Raw genomic sequence first — 20,823 nt, 5'->3', positions numbered from 1 at the left:
CCTTCCGACCTTTTATTCCCGTTAATTCGAAAGATATTTGGGTCCAGTTTCGAACGCCATTGCCCGCGTCTTCGATATAACATCGACATTTTCTCCTTCTCCTCCTTCCTTCCTATGCACTGCGTAAAGATAAACGACCATGCCAGGAATGTTTGCTGTTGAAAAATATTAACATGTTAAAACGCAACAAGTGTCCGTTGCATGAATGAGCTTAAATGAAAAATGTGGTAGCAGGGGACGGAAGCAAGTTTGTTGTAGGCGAAAAAGAATAATGGCCGACTGGCCCGCTAACGTCGTCGTTCAAATAACGGATTCGTGACTTTCCTTCTTTGCGCAGACAATTCTTTTTCATTTGAATCTTAACAATTATTCAACATACAGACACAAATATCACACATTCACTTTCTATTCATAGGCACAAGAATATAATAATTCTGACATATTTTTATAATAAATTTTGAATGTCATTCAATGTCTTAATAAGCCTATTTGTTCTTTAGACATCTACCTTTTAAATGAATATAAATTCGACAATAAACCACAAAAGCTTACCAGGATACAGTGATAAAATTTCATTGAAATCCTTGTAAATACAGAACTGCAATGCATTCGATATTTTTAAATGCTAATTATTATCAAACTCTGACAAAATATATTAAACAAAATATTATAAAATACTTCTGAAAGTATAGCTCATCTTCTCATACAATAAAGAATTGCATTTCAAGTGCATATAACACTTATAATTATCTCTCGTTTTCCTATACACAAGAAAAATAGTTTCCAAGTAACACGAATACGAATGTAAATTGTCATTTATTATACATTACGGTCACCACACTACGAAATAATATCTACATTTATACGAACAACACAAAAATCAGCAATGAAATAAAGATACACCAGAAACGAAAGAGAAAATTAATTATATAACAAAAAACTGAAATATGGTTGGTTGTGCTTTCCACCTCTATATTGAGAAGTTTCAACTTATCTGTAATACCTGCAGAACAGTCTTACGGCAGAGACACCTCGATGCCCTACGCTTATATTGTAGCAGCTATGTATTTTAGATTTAATCATATGAACATTTTTAAATAAAATAAGCCAATTCAATTACCCTGTGTGTGTGTCAGTGATTATTTCCTTGGTAATTATCTCATTCGCTCTCGCTATTGCTACTTTCCTTTGTTTGTTTAAAAATTCTTTGGTCAGCGTAGATTCCTGAATACAAATTAGCACAAAGTTCCTAACAAGACACTATTGACGAGATTCTACCTCGAATATCGCTTAAAATATCAATCATGTCTGAAACAAACACTAACCTAGAGAAATATCAGAAATTACAATACCTTGGGGTAGATTTTGACAAGGAAGTTTGTGGAAGAAGTTTACGACGATTGAATCCGCAATGCCTCATATGATAATGGCGATTTCACCTCACCTCAAACACAATTGAAAATAAATAAATAATCTTATAGATTAATTAATGAATAAATAAACGGATGAAGAGATAAATTAATGAATAAATAAACGGATGAAGAGATAAATTAATGAATAAATAAACGGATGGAGATAGATTAATGAATAGATAAACGGATGAAGAGATTTAATAAAAAAAATATATATATATCACATTCTGACCAATCCGTGCCGTTATTTTTCGTACAAAATCTCAGAATGTTGGCCAAATATATCCACTTAAATTCACATATACTGTCCAATGTTTGCTTTTTCCTCCAGCATAGACACAATGTATACATAAACTGTATATATTTGGTCACACACAAATGTTTTGCTTGAAACACTTTAGCAGTAGATGTAACTGCTTCACCTCACTCGCATCACAACACCAAAATTACAATAATTTCGAGAGAATGGCGCAAAAATATTAAATATATTGGTTTAGGGAAAAACATGCGAAAAGAACATTTATATTTATTATTTAAGGATGAATTTTACCTGACGATTTTTTTACAATAGCGAGGAGCATGCATGGGAACCAATGACTATTAGTATAATTTTCGATCCCCAAATAATAAGAAATTTTATAACATCCCTACATAGTTGTATCTATTTCGTAACCATAAGTTGAACAGCCAGGGCGACATAACGCATCCTTGACGAAGTCCCACCTTTACTTCAAACCACTCACTCTCTCCATTTCCAATCCTAACACATGCTCTACTACTCACATAAAAACTCTTGACAGCTCCCAAAAGCTTTCCTCCTATCCCATAAATCTGCATAACCTCCGCCTTTCTGTCTACCCTATCATAAGCCTTTTCCAGATCCATAAAAGCCCAAAAAACATCCTTCCCCTTTCCTATAGCTTTCTCACATATCTGTCTTACCACAAAGATCTGATCTACACAACCTCTACCCGTCCTAAATCCACACTGTTCCTCACCAATAACTCCTTCTGTTCCTCTCCTAATCCTCTCAATTAAGATTCTCCCATAAGCCTTCCCTACTACACTCAACAGGCTAATCCCTCTGAAATTACTACAATAATAATAATAATAATGATAATGATAATAATAATAATAATAATAATAATAGTAATAATAATAACTTCCAGTTTTATCGAAAGTATTTTAGACAATTATGTCATTTACTATGATTTTCGCCTGGTTTCCCGCCCATCTTTGAGTTCAACCTTACTGATCCATTTTTTTTTTTCTAAATGGCTGTAGCCTGAAATCAGTGTTAACGCCATGAAGATGAGATATGAATTTGACCAATTACCCATTTGAGCTTCCTAAGAACTGATTTCAGGCTACTTACTTTCTAGGCAATAATGCATCTGTCTACTCCTCCGAGTATACTCATACTCATCTTTCGTTGAAAAAATTAAGAAATTAAAATTAACTATGTTTTACATCATACGTAATGGATGAATATGGAAAATTATACATGCGTATAAGAACAAATAATTACACACTACTTTAACGTGGAAAATGAAAACCTTACTATTACTTAGGCCAAGCTATATTTATAGAATATACATTGGAGGAATATGGACAAAATTGTACGCGTATATACTTATATAAAAACACGCAATGAATTATTTTTTACCCCCATTTTTATCATCACTGTTATTATCTTGCATCATTTGCCCAAGTCTAGACGTCACATCTAGTCGACGTTTTGCACGCGTTTGCCCCATTTCATACCGATATGATCCAAAGGGCATCTTTGTCTGGTTACTCAATTTACCCACATTTTCTGACTGGATTGCTTGGGTTTGTCGGATTTCGTCTGTCTTCTCAAACTTTGTCAAATCTTTATCATTTACAGCATCAGCCGATTTAGGTGGCTTATTTTCGTTACTATTTGGTGTTTGGGGAAAGTAGGCATTCGAAGATGCAGGATCATTTGTGATCCCCCCTGTTTGTTGGTCTTCAGACACGCTGTTCGACATAGTACCTGCTACTTTCTCGATGTTCTCTCTATCTACCTCACTTTCTTTCCAAAAACCCTCAGGAAGAAGCTTGGCTACACGAGATCCTGGAGCTAAGGAGGTCCTTCGTCGGGAGAAAGGGACGTTGTTTGAATCCCTGAATGAAGACTTGGCAGTTTGGCTCTTTCCAAGGATTTCCTTTTTATTTTCCTCCTTCGTATCAGCATGGGTGGGATTTCCCGTGTCTTCATCGTTGCCTGGTGTGTAAAGAGATGCTGAAGAATTGATGGCAGGTCCCACTGATGGCCTTCCCGGATGCTCCTTGACATTTAATCCGAAGATAATTTTCCGGGCAGTCGGAAACGTCGACGATCTGGACCTCAGCATGAAGACACGAATCACAAAATCACCATCTGAGGTAAGGAAGAACACGTAAAGAATTAAAAACGATCAAAGGCAAATTTAACATAAAACACGCATTATCAGTTGGCCCATTTTGTGATGTGATTATTTTAGGCAAATTCACGTGGTTAGTCCTGGCCCCAGGGGTAGGTAGACTGACATTACGGGCGACATCAACAGACGAGGCCTCTCCATCCTCCCTCACCTAACTTGAGATGTGGGCCAAAGTAAATTAATGAGATGAGTAAGACTGTACTGCCAGTTGCAGGGTAATTTGAACACTCTTTGGGTAACAAGGAAGAAATGTGAAAAATACATTTTTAGGGTAATTTTACCGCTGCAAAATCCAGAAATTTATGAAATTTTTGGCTCGAAGGCCAAGCGCCGGAGCCACAAAAATTTAGCCATTTACGAGAGAGAGAGGGGCCAGGGCCCAGGGAGGAATTGTGCACTAGGGTCCGTTTAAAGTTCGTCAAGAAATAGCAAAGGTAAATATCAGAGACCTGGTTAATTTTCTTCTCGTAGAAGATATACCCGTACGCATTAGAGGTCGTGTAATTGCATCACTCCGAATCTTGCCACTGAGAATGACTTAAACATTATTGACGCTGAATGGCACTTGTTACGAATCATTAATTAAAATTAATATTCAGGGCGACACTAGTGTTTAGGAATTTATCCGCGTCTCATTCAAGCGCCAGTGTATTTTTTCTCAAATAAATCTTTTGAAAACAAAAACTTCCTTGAAAACAGACACATTAATCAATAATTATAATGATTCATGCTAAGAGAACATATGAAAATTGGCGGAGCGTGTATACTGTCGGACTACTAATATTACTAGGAGTATACCAACATCTGTTGTCAGTGACAAGATTGGGTAGCGTAACGTACACGTGAATACCACACTTTATACTATTTCATTACTGTGCACATTATGGTAATATTTCTTACATATATATGGTCTTAATAAATAAGTTATTTACAACTTTTAAATCATACAGGGTAATGTTAAGGGCGAATTTAGGGTAAAATAAGGAACTCGACCTGTCAACATTAGAAGTCTGGAACAAGGAACTATAATGGTAGCAGGATGGATACGAATGTGATAAGAATTGGGAGAGGTGGAGAGTTGAACGTGGCAGTGAATGGAAGAGTGGATGTGGAGTTGAATTGTTGAGTAAAGGAAGCAAGTGAAAGTCTGGGTTGAATGATAAGTAATGCGCGAAAACTCAAGGTTATACGAAGGAATGATTATACCCACGGCCTTGTATGGAACAGACTTGAATTAATAAGAGGCAGTTAGAAATAGTAATGTATTTGAGATGAAGGGTGCCTGAGAAATAAGGTAGGCGAATGGACAATGAGAGGGTGCATAAGATAGGAGTGAATGGAAGAAAGGGTGACAGTCTGAAGGATGTTCTCATCTGCTTATTATTATTTTATGGATGAGGAGAGGGGATGACATCATGCCAGCGATGGTTGTCTGGCCTTGCTGCAAGTGCTGTGTCTCACTTCATTGGCTTTGACCTGATCAATGTAGCAATGGACTGAGATGACAGTTCACCCATGAGATCCTGAGATGAAAATGGTGATACATGTATATAATTAACGAGTGTTTTGACTCAGGCATTCTGTTCATATGGGAAGGGGATTTTGGTAGGCTATCACTGCGTGATATACACCAAGGAAAAATATGTGCAAGGTTATTCATTCAACATAACCTTATAATTGACAATGAGGTTTTTGGTATAAGTATAATACATACTAGTATTAGAATTTACACATTGTTATAATTTTTTCTTTTAATGTATATCATAATTTATTATATTCTAAAATAGAAAAGAAAAATACCCAGGGTTATTCAGTCATCAACCTGAAATGTTATTTACCACTTCCATACGGTGACGCCTACGTAGGCGTCATGAGGAGCAAGTGGGTACGCGAGGATGCCGACGTCGGCGTCTTGATTATATTTATTGTAGTCGTGCCTGCGTGACCCTCCTTCTCTCTAAACTGGCTTCATCATATTTTCTATGGTTATCAAAATTCACGGGTGAAAGAGAACGAGCGACTGAGCAGTGACTATTTTTTATGCTATTATGACGCAACATCGCACGTCGGGCAGCTAATGCTGCCAGACGTGTGATGTGCCCCGGAGTGAAGAGGTTTAGATCTCGCAATACTTACAAGACGACTTCTTTCTGGCATTCTATTCCAGTTCCCGTGGATGACATCTGCTGCATTGTACGACTGTCTTCACAAATTTGAAGGAAAATGAGGTTTTATTCTCCATTATGGTATCTGGTTCTAAACTCTTGTCATATTATTATGACAGAAGCTATTATATTTACTTGTAGTATACTATACTGGGAAGGAGCTTTTTCTTTAACTATCATACATCATTTTTAATCTATGGTTTCAGCTTGGATTATATAATCTTCTAAGCTATTACCAGAGTTGATGCATCTGTATGGAAAGTCGTTTCTTGACATCCCTCAGATATGTGGGCTTTTTTTTTTTTTTTAATGTTTCCGTGACCATCAGATTCTTGTTTCCTATACCAAGAGATCAGTCACTTTTATCTACTCCCTTAATGATCTAAGACTATGAAGCCAACTTTCTTTTCTTTATTTCAACAATGGCAGGTTCAGTGCTTTTTATCCATTTATAGAATTTACATGCAAGGATGGGAACCATTTTGGTCATTGTTCTTTGTATTATCTCTTCTTATATAGCCTTCACTTAATCCTCGCAACACTGCTTCTGACCCAGGGCAGTGGAAAAGATGCAGGGATGACCTGTCATTCAGGAGGTGCCAAGATAAGAGGGAGGGGAGTATGTAGGGGATGGAATGGGTGGGAGTGGTTTCTATGCCTTGTCTTTTGGCTACCTCCCATGTAAGGGTGAAAAAAGCCTTTGGTATGTGTATGTGTTTTATCCTACACTACCCTGCTCTGTCCACACTGATAGATCGCAATATTTCTACCTTGAATGATTTGTAAACCAATCCAGTGGCTGTTGGTGTACTTTGGAGCTGTAGGGCTTCTGCAAGAGACCTGTAGGAATGGATTAACTTCATGCAGAGCCAACTACTACACCATATTATAATTTAAAACAGATCATGCTTTTTATTTCTCACCATTATCTCCTTTTCAATGTATTGGGAAGTTGCTTTCATGTTAGTAAACACTTTTGTATGTTTTACTGACAATTTTGCTGAAATGTTCATCTGGTAACAAGGTATTGACTACCAATACTCCTAGGTCTTCCTATTCTTTTGCTTTATTAGTAATTAATTTCCCAATTATTAATTCATTGATGGTCTTTCTAAGCTTTTAACTGTTTCCATTAGTGTGCATTTTTTTTTTATATATGAAGGAATTCATACAGAGACTGTAGGTCTTCTGCAAGAGAGGCCAGGGCCAATGAAGTGATTGATTGGTCATATTCATAGATGTAAGAAATGATGACCATGGTATTATATAATTCTGTTCATATTTACTGTAACTTAATATACTTACTTGTTACACATCCTAATTTGAGCAAAACTGATAGTATAACACCTTTGAAAAGTAATCAAAATTTCTGGTAAAAAGCTGTTACACCAGTATCCTTTGCAAATAATAGATGGCTGAAGTTAACTTAACAGATATTCAAAACCGCATGATAGCAATATTATATGAATTTTAATATATATGTAATGGGTGAGACAATTAACTTGAAAGTGTACACAAGAAAATATCATTATCATCTGGTAGCAGACAGCAACACACCTCTGTACATTATGAATACAGAATTTCTCAACTTAATTTTTTCACATTATGGTAGAAGACATAACATCAAGTTTGACATAAACCTAAACTGATGTATGCTAGGACCTCAGTTTACTGGTAAACAAAACACAGAGAAACGATTCTCTTTAAAGGCAGTTACAAAGGACCATGACATGTAGATAACCATTATTAACATATTAAAATATACTCCCTACCATCATAACTTTGATTACCTCCTAGAATAAGTTTTTAACACCTTCAAAAGTCTGAGAAGAGACACTAGTTTCTCAAAATTAGTTATATTTTTTTTCCCATGTACTCACGACAAAAAGTATGGTGCAAATTGTCTGCCTCACTTGTACTGGGAATTAAAGCCTTTGTATATGTATAATGATTGAGTCTTCAACTTGATTACTACTGAAGTTGACTTCTTGGGTTTAGACTGCTACCATGCAATTTTATTCAGCCGATGAAGACCTCTGACAACGAGATGAAAACTATCTTGATAAACACTTTCATTTCAGGTTATTATTCTGTTATTATTATTCATTATTTAGGAAGCTTGCTGGCTGAGCGGGTTAGGATGTCATTACTTGCAGCAAAGGTCGAGGGGATGGCGGTTCGAATCCTGCCACCGGCGAAGTTGAACCAAGGGCATGGTTCATTAAATTCCACACTACAAAGTCTTCTGTAAGGGGCACCATCCTAGCCTTCCGATGGGAGGAGTTTGTGACGTTAAACCATATTATTATTTAATATTATTTATTACAAAACCATTATTATTTATTAATATAATTAGTTTTATTCTAGGTGCTACCTGGCAACTGTCTTCAGAGCTGGGAAAAATCTTTAAGAATCATCACTGGGTAAGAAAATAAAGTACAAATACAGAACGATAATAAAACATCCAATATTCTTCCCTCCACTTACTTTACTAGTTACAAAATCATTATGATTTACATTAGGACAGGAGTTTTACTTGAATTACAAAGACTTGAGCTAAGTGAGAACCACTGAGCAACAGAAAATGCACTTGGTCTTCCCCCAACTTCTTAACCACTTACACCCTATGAAACAATTTATCAATTCTATTACATTTTAATGTTTGAAGTCATTCCGAGATTACTGCCACAGGTGAGATGGATATCCAGAGGCTCCCTCAGGGATGTGCAGCCTCTGTACCTCACCACAGTGGCTTAATCCTGCTTGGTAAGGTTGTATGTATGGTGAGTAGTGCATGTGAAGTGTGTTTTGATATGTTAGATTGGCTGTGGATGTGAATGAAGTCTCAAATCACTGTAATCAGCTTGATCATACTGATAAGGTGCTAGCATATATATGCAACACTGATCTACTGCACCTCTAACATCCGCCATTGTGGAGAGGGGTTGGGAAGCCATGAAAGTACTTATGCACTTAAGGGGTTCAAACCTGGGCTTTCTACATTCTGAGGCAGGAGCACTACCTACTACACCACGTAGGCCATTATGACTATTATTATACATTCTTAATAACTCTTTATATTCATTTTTTTTAATTGGACTGCTGCCAACCTAATTATTTCAGTCCAGGAAAACTTGTACAGATGCCAAGATTTGCACAGGGCCAAAGTTCTTCAACCCTTTCAGTCTAACTAGTTTTATGAAATTTTGTTCTGCCTAACACAAAATTTTATTCAGCTGTGGGATGTATTCTAAACTGATGGGATTGAATATTTTTCCTGTTGCACAGTGGGTCTTCTCTGCTGTTATGAGAAATTATGAGATCTACCAGTCTCACTAAATATAAATTATTGAGCTCATTCATCAAAAACAGGCAACAAAGTACAATAATAACAATACTTCAATTTTGACGGGCTCAAGAATTCCGCAATCTTCCCTTCATTATTCTTCTACATATATGTCACAATTATTCTTTTATCACAAGCAATGTATAATCTAAATAAAAATTATGGTTAAAAATATACATTTGGATTCTACTGCTTGTAACTTAAAATATTGTAATGAGTGCAAACACTGCATACAAGAGAGCACAAGGGTAAGCTACTAACGGCTGTTGATGATCCATACTCAATGCTGTTACAAAGAGTTTGGAGGCTGAGATGGAACACCACAAGATGGAAGCTCCTGTTAGGACCATACCAACCACTCCTTGTAGTGATATTAAGACATTTATGCCTGCAAGCCCTACCATTGGCAAGAGGCAATACCCTAAAACACTGACAACTACCCCAAGACCCACACCACCCATAGACATCATGTTGAGTAACCCATACATAGCAACACAGCCCATTACACCAATACCGTAGATATATCCAAAGTGAACCTTTCCTGAGAGCAGAAGAAAGCTACCAAATGCAAGACAGAATGCAAGAGGCCCAGCCAAATCTGTATCTTGAAGAATGTTCGGATCTGTCTGTCTCATTGGATTAAGCACGGTGAGAGTTTTCTGTACAATGGCATCTGGATTTATTCCAAGTTCTTCCAGTAACGGGGGCTCATCTTCGAGGGTATCTCCCGTCGGGGCGCTCTCTGGAGGCCCAGGTGTCATCATGGATGGTCCCGGAGTAAACATAGCCGGCTGCTGGCTTGGAGGCATTGGAGCATATGCCTGGTTCTGTTCGACATTATAGTCAAAACTCTGAAACTGCTGTTCCTGTCCAAAGTCACTGTTACTCATGTCATAGCTGAAACCACTGCCACCACCTCCTCCTCCACTCTGATCTTCCCATCCTCCACCTCCCCAAGCCTGCTGCTGGGTCCCCCACGAATCATAAGACATCTGAAACAAGCAAGCAATCACCACATTAGGCATTTCAAAATTCTGTACCTGGGTGCCCTGAACATTATTCCTCCTTCATACAAACACATAATTTTTTAAAAATGGGTTGAGAATGTGTGCGTGTGTGTAAGAGTGAAATCAAACACTACTGGAATAAAATAGACTTAGATCTTGACATTTTGCTTTGTACAAGGTTTATCAAACTCAATAAGTTCATAACGTTCACAAAGAGTATAATATCATTTGAACCTTAAATAGTTCCAAAGGTGTTTCTTTCAACATTATTAAACTTTGTCTTGTGTTCAAAGTATCATGTAATTAAAACTCTTTTATTAATTACTAACAAGACTCCTTTATAAGGAGGAAAAAGATCTTGGTCTATAAATAGATAAAAAGACTCCAATAACTACAAATGTTATAATTTTAACCACTAAATGTATACAAAGAATTACTTGTAATCAACATTCTAATCCATTACAAAGCCCTATAGAACGGAAGTAGATATATCTATACCATCCCCATAAAAGTCTGCAATTAAACTGATAATATAAACCTACAATAATGATGATAAATTTTGCCTCAATTTTCAGAGACTGGAACCCCACAATGCCATAGTAGTCGGCAACATTTGTTAGGCCCCAGGAAGAAGTTTTGGACTTTTTCGGTTATAATACTGTGGGTCAGCCTGTCACCAACAACCAGCAGCAGCAATAGGAAGAGGCAGAGGACGAGAGAAAATAAAAATCTCATAAGCAAAACACAACATAGTCTCAAAGAAGATGGAGTATACCTGTCTGCCCTTCTCAACACCTACGATACAATCTTGTTGAATGATGCAAATTGTCCTGTGATTGATACCATGTACCTGATTTAATAAAGCCTGACATAGTAGACCATGCAATTCTGCCACTCACACTCTGTGATCTTCATGTTCAGAAGTACATTCGTGGACTGTTACATTTTCTTTTACAAATAGGAAATAGTTTCATCAGAATCCAAAGGCATGAGAGCGGTGAGTAACATACTTAATTCTGCTCCACAAGGTACTGTACTGGGACCATCACTTTTATGCACGACATTAAAGCTGACATAACCAACATGATGATTAGTTTTGCTAATGACTTAAAGTTCTTTAGAACAACACACTCATCATTAATTTTTCACAAGAGAGCTCTACGAAAGTGTGCATAACTAGGGTGATCAGGGACAGTACACAAAGTCACCTTGTCATCAGTTGTGTTCCTGAAGGTTCTACTAAGTCCACTAATGTCTGCGATCTCAACTGGAACAACATTTGGACAAAACAAAGAAACTAATATAACAATATACAAACAATGCATACGCTCAGTGATGAATTATGCGAGTCCTGCATGGGCTCCTAATCTCAGTGAGACACACCACAACACCCTTCAAATCATACAAAACAAAGCCCTAAAAACAATTACAGGCTGCACAAATACATCACCTACAGACCATTTACACCATGAAACAAAAGTCCTCAAAGTCAAGGACCACCTCGACATGAGAGGCACACAAACACTTGCTGCAGCCACCACAAACACATCACACCCGCTACACTACATAGCAGAACACCCACACACACCAAGAAACATTAAAACTACACCCAAAGACCTTTATTACACACAGATACTCTCTTCTCTTCCTCCACAACCACCAAATACCAGCCTCCGGAAACATATTCATAATCATATCACTCACCGCTCCATTAACACACTGAAAGACAACACACTGCTGCATGCCAGACCCCCTGATATCCACCCTTCTGAATCCTCTCTCCCACGTAAGGACAGAGTCCACTTGGCCAGACTGCGATGCGGTCACCACCCAGCACTTCTAAGCTACCAGAAGAGGCTGGACGACCGTGTTGTGAACAGCTGCCCAGGATGTAACACTTCACCCCATACCATACAACACATAATGGAAGACTGCATTATACACAATCATGCACGCAAACAACACAACATACACTCTATAAAGGATATGTGGGAAAACCCAGTTTTCGCTGTGGCATTCCTTGGGGAGACGGGACTGCTCGGACAGACAGTCTAGGGAACGACAACAACAACAACAACAACAACAACCTCTTCCATACGATGAGGCCTACTTAGGCATCATGAGGTGCGAGTGGGTATACGAGGATGCTGGTGTATGGGTCTTGATTATATTTACTTTGTAGTTATAGCTGAGTTACCCCCAACTTCTTTTATCTGATTTGATCATGTTTTCTGCGTTTATTATTACTCAAAGTGAAAAGAGAACAAGTAATACAGCAGTGACTTTATATTTTAAAACATGAGTATTGCGATGCACCATAGTACATAAGGCATCCGATGCTGCATGAGAGAATTTGACTCATATTGAAGAGGTTAATGAGGGATATAACAAAGAAATGAAACAACCTTGCTCTCCTTTGCCAGCAACAAAAATAGAAGCTGGGAGATAGACACTAATAGACATGGTAAAACTCCTGGAGGACTTAAACAGATTATACAGCTGGGAAACGACAAACAATATGATTTTCAATGATAGAAAACTCCAAGTATTCAGATGTGGGACAAAAGGTGATAGAAAAGACTCTACCTTACTTGTACATTAGTGGAGAAACTGAAATAAAACAAAAATCACATCATTTTTTTTTAAAGTCTACTTGCATAATAATGCCACTTTTGCACTATACTGAGGTAACCCTAGAGGAGGAGGAGGAACGGCGAAAAATCGCTGGTGGGATGCCAGATATGTTCTTTTCCAGAGATGACAAATTGTTGTTGTTAGCGTTCCCTAGACTGTCTGGCTGAGCAGTCCCATCTCCCTGAGGAATGCCACAGCTGGAACAGGATTTTCCTACAGATCCCTTACAGGGTGTATATTGTGTACAATGCAGTCTTCCATAATGTGTTGTATCCTGGACAGAAATCTGTGATGCAGTAATCCAGCCTCTTCTGGCAGCTTAGAAGGGTTGGATGGTGGCCGCATCACAGTCTGGCCAGGTGGACTCTGTCCTTTCGTGGGAGAGAGGATTCAGAGGGATGGATATCAGGGGGTCTGGCATGAAGCAATGTGTTGTTTTTCAGTTTATTGATGGAGCAGTGAATGATACGATTATAGATATGGTTCTAGATGCTGGTGTCTGGTGGTTATGGAGGAAGAGAAGAGAGTATTTGTATGTGATATAGGTATTTGGGTGTTGTTTCGATGTTTCTTGGCATGTGTGGGTGTTCTGCTATGTAGTGTAGTGGGTGTGCTGTGTTTATGGAGGATGTGGCAAGTGTTTGTGCGCCTCTGATGTCAAGGTGATCCTTGACTTCGAGGACTTTCATTTCATGATGTAGATGGTCTATAGGTATTGTATTTGTGCAGCCTGTAATTGTCTTTAGAGCTTTGTGTAGTATGGCCTGTAGAGTGTTGTGACATATCTTTGTGAGATTAAGGACCCATGTGGGGCTTTAATAATTTATTGCTGAGCATATGCATAGCCAAAGTGGTAGTTTCTTTGTTTTGTCCAAATGTTGTTCCTACAATTTATTTAAGCACATTAAGTCTAGGTGTGCATTTTGTCTGAATGTTTATGATGTGCTGTTTGAATGACATAGATATATCATATGTTATGCCAAGAATATTGGGTGTATGTGTGTGTGTGGTACGAGAGTGTTGTTGATAAAGAGGCAGAGTATGTATTTGTGTTCCACTGTCCAACTGGTTAGAAGTGTCTCTAGATTTGGTTAGGGCTATTTTGAGTTTATTTGTAGTGAACCAGGTGTTGAGTGTGTCAAGGTATGGTTGTTGTATTTTGGAATTTTGTAAATTATAATATATCAATGTAATAAATATTATTCTTGACAGAAATCAATATCAGAAAACATTGCTAAATCCAATACAGAAAGGAATGAAGTGGCTTTGACTCCTTTAGACGCCATCTTTGTTTTGATAGATTCGGAGGTTGGAGACAACAACGACGACCCTGGTGACCTCTAGAATTACAGGTACCATGTTACTAAATGCTAGTTAGGTTAGGTTAGAATAGATGAATTTATCATACTTTTATTTCTTTGGCCTCAGCCTCTACCAAAATAAAGATGGCATCTCAAGCAACAGAAACAGCTATGTTTGTTAATTTATAGCTTTTAGCAATTTTTTTTATATTGATTTCCACCAAGAATAATGTATATTACATTGATGTATTATAATTTACAAAATTATTTAATATTCCACTGCCACATTGTGAAGGTGTACACTTCTAAAAATTTACCAGTATTTCTGCAACTTTGTCTGCATTACGACATGTGAATAAAATTGTTATGTTGTCTGCATAAGAAAAGACTTATATTTCTAAACTGTGGGCTGTGTGTATATTGTGCATGTATAGATTAAAGAGTGTGGGGGACAAAACTGAACCCTGTGGTACTCCATTCCTAAGTCTCTGGTGTGTGATGATCAGCCACTATATGACACACAGGCAATTCTACCTGCCAGATAATTGTGTAGCCATCATTTGGTATTATTGTGTATGTCTGTGAGATTGTGACGGAATGGCATTAAAAGCATTACTAATGTATAGTGCTATGAGAAGTGTTCTGTGTGAGGGTCTATCTGAATTGATGCCATTGAAAACTCTGTACGAGGTTTATCATAAGTGTTTGTGGAGTGGTCTAAAATCGTGTTGTGATTCAGGATGGGGGCTATGTGATGTGAGGAGTTGTAGCAAGAGGCATTCTATGACTTTGGAGAGGGGGCAGAGAAGGGTGACTGGGGAGTGTAATGCTGGAACTGTTGGGTCTTCATTGGGTCTGGGGATTGTGATGATTTTCCCATGCTTCCAGATGTCAGGTATAGTGTTGTGTGAATAGCTATAGTGCATGTATGCCATATAGTCCAAGGTATTTTAGGTGGATGTTACTTATGTTGCCAGGGCCATAAGCAGACAAGTGTTTGAGGTTATGGATTATGTGCTTTGTCTTACTGTCTATGAAGAACTCATGTACACCCAATCCTGAATTACTAGTCAACTGTGGTTCCCCTGCTGAGTATCTGGCACTAAAACCAGAGGCAATTTGATTTTCCTTCACATGAAAGATTTGCTGACATGAAAAACATTGAGTACTAGAACAAACCTGAAAAACAATCAAGCCATACCACAGTGTAAGGCATGGGCGTAAGTGTGAGAGACAAACTCTCCCACCAAGAGCCCCAGAAAGGATTAAGACCCTACTGGCAACCAGCCTAGGCCATGAGGGTAAAAAAATCTTCAACGCCCTCCCAAAAGAGGTGAGAGGGAAAACCAAATGCTCGGTGGACAGCTTCAAACATGCACTGGACAGGTTTCTGCAGAAGGTGCCAGACGAGCCTCCAGTGCCAGGCTACACCGCCATCAATAGATTTTCTCCAAACTCAATACCAGACCGATTGGCCCTCGCGAGGGGGGACAACAGGACTGGAAGCAGCGGTAGTCCACTACAGATGTGAGGATCGATCTCGGAACTTCACTAATTAAGTAAAGTAGCAACGACAGAAGTATATTGCCATCTACATTTGAAAAAACCCTACCGGGTAATATGCCAAATCCCTTTCAAACAAACTGCTTGGTCCCACTAGTAAAATAAACAAAATGGACATAAATGCCAAAGAAGAGCTTTACCATCTCTGGCAACTACCAACACAAAGACTTTCCTTGTGTCTAGCACATTCAAAATTAGTGCTCATGAGTTCAACTGTCTATCAAAAGACACAAGATCTAACCAACTGTATTGCTGATATATTCAATACCAAACTTTGTAGATTTCTAAGCATGATCCCTCAATCCTCATGAACCATCAATTATGTAGTATACATGCTTTTTTGTTATCCTCAGCAATTGTAATTATTTTGAACTATGTGTTCTTTCCATTATCTGCATTTCATGTACTGTACATTGATTCAGTGCCAAATAAACTTATTATTGTTATTACTATTATTATTACAACACTTAATTCAACACTGGACCAAGTGGACTCACCACAAAGGAATGACAACGAGGCATAACAATAGTATCATGGCTATAAGGCATTAACCTCTAAAACATTATACAATACAAGAAGCCAGCAATTAGTAAAGCCCTGTTCTGTGATGCTATGCATTCCTACGGCCACTACATTCTTGCAAATTTACGATGTTCAAGCTTATGTGACCTACTTGCCCTTTATCCTGGTGCCCTTAGGAGTAAATTTTTTAGAAGTGCACACCAATGTCCAATGCGGTATAGTAATAGAAAATTAAATTATAATCTTGTAAATCATAATACTTCAACGTAATATATGTTATTCTTGGAAGATAATAATAAACAGTTGCTGAAAGCTATAAACAAACAAATGTAGCTGCTTTGTCTACTTCAGATGAGATGCCATCTTTGTTTTGGTGGAAGTGAAGGTTGAAGAAAGTAAAGTATGCTAAATTCGTATATTCTAACCCAATCTAACCTACCTACCTAACCTGCATGTAATAATGTGGTATCTGTAATTCTAGATGTCATTAGGCCGTTGTTGTCATCTCTAACCTCCGAATCTTTAACAAAGATGGTGTCTAAAGGAGTCTACACAACTCTTGTTTCTCCATAGCTTTTAGCATTTTATTTTTTCTGCCAAGAAAAATATCTATTACATTGATGTATTATTATTTATAAAAATATTTAATCTGCTAATACTATAATGCGTACGTGTGCACTTTTACAAAAAAAAATACCAGCCTAGGCCATGAGGGTCCAAAAATCTTCAACGCCCTCCCAAAAGAGGTGAGAGAAAACTAAATGCTTGGTGGACAGCTTCAAACATCATACATGCACTTACACTTAGATACACTTAGAAGATTTCTGTCGGTGATCGACGCAGCTAGACTGGAGTCCCACTGTGACCAGGTAGCTCCCTCACATCAATTGTCCAATCGGTCAGACGATTGGCGTTGGGGCTGATGTATCCTGGTGTTGGTGGTTGGTCTGGTATTTTGGCCAACCATATATCCAGATGTTTTTTGAAGGTGTCTGGAGACACCCCTGACATGTTTCTCAGTTGGGGCGGGATGCAGTTGAATAACCTTGGTCCACTGAACGAGAAGCTGTTATGGATTCTGGATTTGATGTTTAGTGTTGAACCGGGAGTGGTCCTCACATAACATAGCCTCTTCTTTGGTGGACTGATACTTGTATGCCGGTGTTGGGCACCTTCTTTTCTAATACCTTCCAGACGTAGATGATGATGTAGCGTTCCCTGCGTCGTTGGAGAGAAAACAACTGCAACTCCTTCAGTCTCTCCCAGTAGTTCAGTTCCTGGAGCCCATGTATTTTGTTGGTGAAGGTCCTTTGGGGCCCTTCGATTTCCATGATTTCTGATACTTTCTGGGGAGACCAGAGCTGGCAGCAGTATTCTAGGTGTGGCAAGACTAATGATTTCCACAGGGTCAGCATACATCTTGGACTTCTTGTCTGGAAGGTACGAAGTATCCACCCTGCTAGACGCCTCGCTTTGGACGTTGCTTGGCTTATGTTATGGGAGAAGGAGGCATCACTGCTCATGCTCACTCCCAGATCTTTCACTACATCTTTCGCAATGATCTCTTGCTGGCCACAGTAGTAGTGTGTTGAGATCTTTAGATCCAGATGGCGACCATAGCGCAGAAGTTCGAACTTTTCCCCGTTCAGTGCCAAGTAGTTCACCTCCGCCCACCTCAGAATTTCATTGAGGTCTTGCTGTAGGTTATCGGCATCTTGTCGCGTACGTATTTTCAGTTCGATTCGCGTGTCATCGGCAAAGGATGTCGCTGTAGAGTATTTAAGGTCCCTGTCTATGTCCCCTATCATGATGAGGAATAGTAGGGGACCCAGTACAGTTCCTTGGGGAACACCGCTAACAACCCTGCTTGCCTGTGAAGAAGTACCCTGTACATTCACTCGCTGTATCCTATCGGATAGGAAACTGTGGAGCCATTTGCCTAGGGCTCCGCATATACCAAGTGCTCGCATTTTGTGCAAAAGGATTCCATGGTCCACCTTATCGAATGCTTTTGCAAAATCAAGGTATATGACGTCCACGTTGTCCCCATCTTTGGTGTCATCTAGTATTTTGTCATAATGGGCAAGTAGTTGAGAGAGGCATGAACGTCCTTGTCTGAATCCATGTTGGCCATTGTTGAATGCCTCTATTGTTTCAAGATATTCAACGATGGCTTTCCGCACTACCCTTTCCATAATTTTAATTAGATGGGATGTTAATACCACTGGCCTGTAATTCTTGGCAATGCCTTTGCTACCCCCTTTATGTATAGGGGTAATTGTGCCATTTTGAGGGCTCGTGGTACATGCCCTGTTTGTAGGGACATTTCCCATAACAGTTTCAGGGGTACTGCTAGTTGGTGTTTGCAGTTTTTTAGCAGTTGGGCATGGAACCCATCTGGTCCTGCTGCTGCATTTGGTGCCATCTCGTTAATGGCCACTATTATCTCCTCTGTGGAGATCTTTACTGACGATAGTTGGTGTGGCGTCACCTGGTGTTCATTGAAGAAGGTATGTGGATCCATTACCTTCATATGGTCCTTTGGTTCACTGAACACCCTTTCATATTGCAGTCTGAGCAACTCTGCCATTTTAGTTGGGTCACTCTCGAGTTCCCCAGCTGGATCTATAAGTGGTCCTATGGATGGTGTATTTTTTAGCTTCTTATTGGCATATGCATAAAAGAACTTGCTGTTCACTTGGATGTTTGAGATGGCTCTTAATTCTTCTTGGGCTCTCTGATCTTTGTGAGACTGGATGAGTTTTCTCTCAATTTCTTCCAGTTCATTTTGGATGTTGGTGGTGGATGGTAGATGGTTGGTCTTTTGTAGTTTGACTCTTAATTTTGTTCTCCTCTTCATTAGGTTTTTCCTATCTCTCGGGATAATTTTTCTCTGTTTCATGGTGATTGTTGATTTTGGAGGCACCATAGTTTTGCATATTTCAAGGCATCTGCTCTGAAAAATGTCTAGGGCTCCTTCAGAGTTTTTATCTTGGAAGAGAGTTACCCAGTCGGACTGGCCTAGTTCCCTTCTAATCCCATCCCATTCAATGTCTTTGCTGAAGAAGTTCAGGTCATGTAGAGAGAAGCCAGGGGAGTGTGCCTTTTGTTGAGCTAATTGTTGTGTAGTGGAATTTGTTGTCATGACTTTAATAAGGCCATGGTCAGGACAGGTTCCTACGGAAAGTGCCAGACGAGCCTCCAGTGCCAGGCTACACCGCCATCAGTAGGTTCTCTCCAAACTCACTACCAGACCAACTGACCCTCGCAAGAGGAACAACAGGACTGGCAGCAGCGGTAGTCCACTACAGCTGTGAGGATCAACCTCGGCACTTCAATAAGTAAACTAAGTAAGTAAGGGTACCTCTACTGCTATAACATCAGAGTTACTATTACTTATGAGTTATGGCTATTTTGTGATAAGAAATTTCACTGAAAATATTTCAAGAGATAACCTCTCATTACACTAAGATCCTATGTGTACACAGAATTACTGAAAGTTTATATTCATAAGGCCCTAGGTCATACACCACATTGCTACTCTGGGCCTTTCTTTAACTTTACTACTTCTACTAGCTAGTTAGTCCTGACAAATTTGGCTATACCAGTTTGAAACCGAGTTTCAGTACAGATGAGATTAACTCATCTGGCTGGACCATACCAGCTTATTGGTCACAAACTCAAGTGGAAAGGAGAAACTTCAAATGTGCTAACTGGTACTTTGTGGTTTTCTCATTTCATTTTCTTTAGTGTATGTTCGTGTGTCACTGATTTAATTGTTTTTCCAGAGAAACGTTACCTAACACTGTTAGTCTGTTATCTTCATAATGACTGAACTACGATATTGTTATTAGGTATTTGCTGTCCACGTACTAGTACTGAAAATAAATACGTTTATCACTTTATTTAGAGTATACATTACTTCCCAAGTCAATAATATTACCCAAATAACCTTAACCTAAACTCAACTTACCGCAAATGTTAATCCTATCGGAAGTAATATGAACAATTATGATGTAAAAATGGATGATTAATGCTCATGACTATTTAAAGTTAATAATGCTACTTACTTTCTAAATAATAAATAAGTTCCTCGGCATGAACTTTCCAAAATGATAGTAAAATACTGCCCTCTCCCACCGACAGACTGCCAACTTGTCTGTTGACATGCAAGCAATGGATATTGCACCTTTGTAAAATTAAATATCATATGTATTTTACATTAAATAAGTAATAGAGTTGTTTTAATGCACATTTTAATACCATTGGTATTCTTTATATATTCAATTTACAAAATATATTGTTTAAGAAAAACGTAAAGAAAAAAAAATTGAACCGCATTAGTTTAGAAGTTTAGACTAAGTAAATAACAAACAAATTTTATTATTTTTCAATATAATTTTATTAATGATTTATATGTAATTTT

The 20,823-nt window shown here is 38.5% G+C and overlaps 1 protein-coding gene across 4 annotated transcripts; it reads right to left on the bottom strand.

The window, feature by feature from the left end:
* Positions 1-2,664: 2,664 nt before the first annotated feature.
* On the bottom strand, positions 2,665-20,575 carry LOC143027670 (protein YIPF5-like). Of its 4 annotated transcripts, XM_076189091.1 has the most exons (3): positions 20,468-20,569; positions 3,930-4,014; positions 2,666-3,816 (listed from the first exon to the last, which is right to left on the bottom strand). In XM_076189091.1, the coding sequence occupies exon 3, from the start codon at positions 3,788-3,790 to the stop codon at positions 3,068-3,070; it is 723 nt and encodes a 240-aa protein (XP_076045206.1). In that variant the 5' UTR covers positions 3,791-3,816; positions 3,930-4,014; positions 20,468-20,569; the 3' UTR covers positions 2,666-3,067. The 4 variants fall into 4 exon arrangements, with proteins under 4 accessions (XP_076045207.1, XP_076045208.1, XP_076045206.1 ...); XM_076189092.1 differs by lacking the exons at positions 3,930-4,014; positions 20,468-20,569 and adding an exon at positions 5,996-6,761 and having other exon boundaries at positions 2,665-3,816; XM_076189093.1 differs by lacking the exons at positions 3,930-4,014; positions 20,468-20,569 and adding an exon at positions 5,698-5,895 and having other exon boundaries at positions 2,665-3,816.
* Between the last annotated feature and the right edge of the window lie 248 nt (positions 20,576-20,823).

The sequence above is a fragment of the Oratosquilla oratoria genome, chromosome 8 (assembly GCF_046742065.1).
Source record: "Oratosquilla oratoria isolate Oo_2021 chromosome 8, ASM4674206v1, whole genome shotgun sequence".
NCBI classification, from domain to species: domain Eukaryota; kingdom Metazoa; phylum Arthropoda; class Malacostraca; order Stomatopoda; family Squillidae; genus Oratosquilla; species Oratosquilla oratoria.
This window is presented reverse-complemented; position numbering and strand designations above follow the sequence as displayed.

Excerpts from the sequence above, each read along its gene's own strand:
- LOC143027670 (XM_076189090.1), bottom strand. The coding sequence starts at position 10,362 with ATGTCTTATGATTCGTGGGGGACCCAGCAGCAGGCTTGGGGAGGTGGA.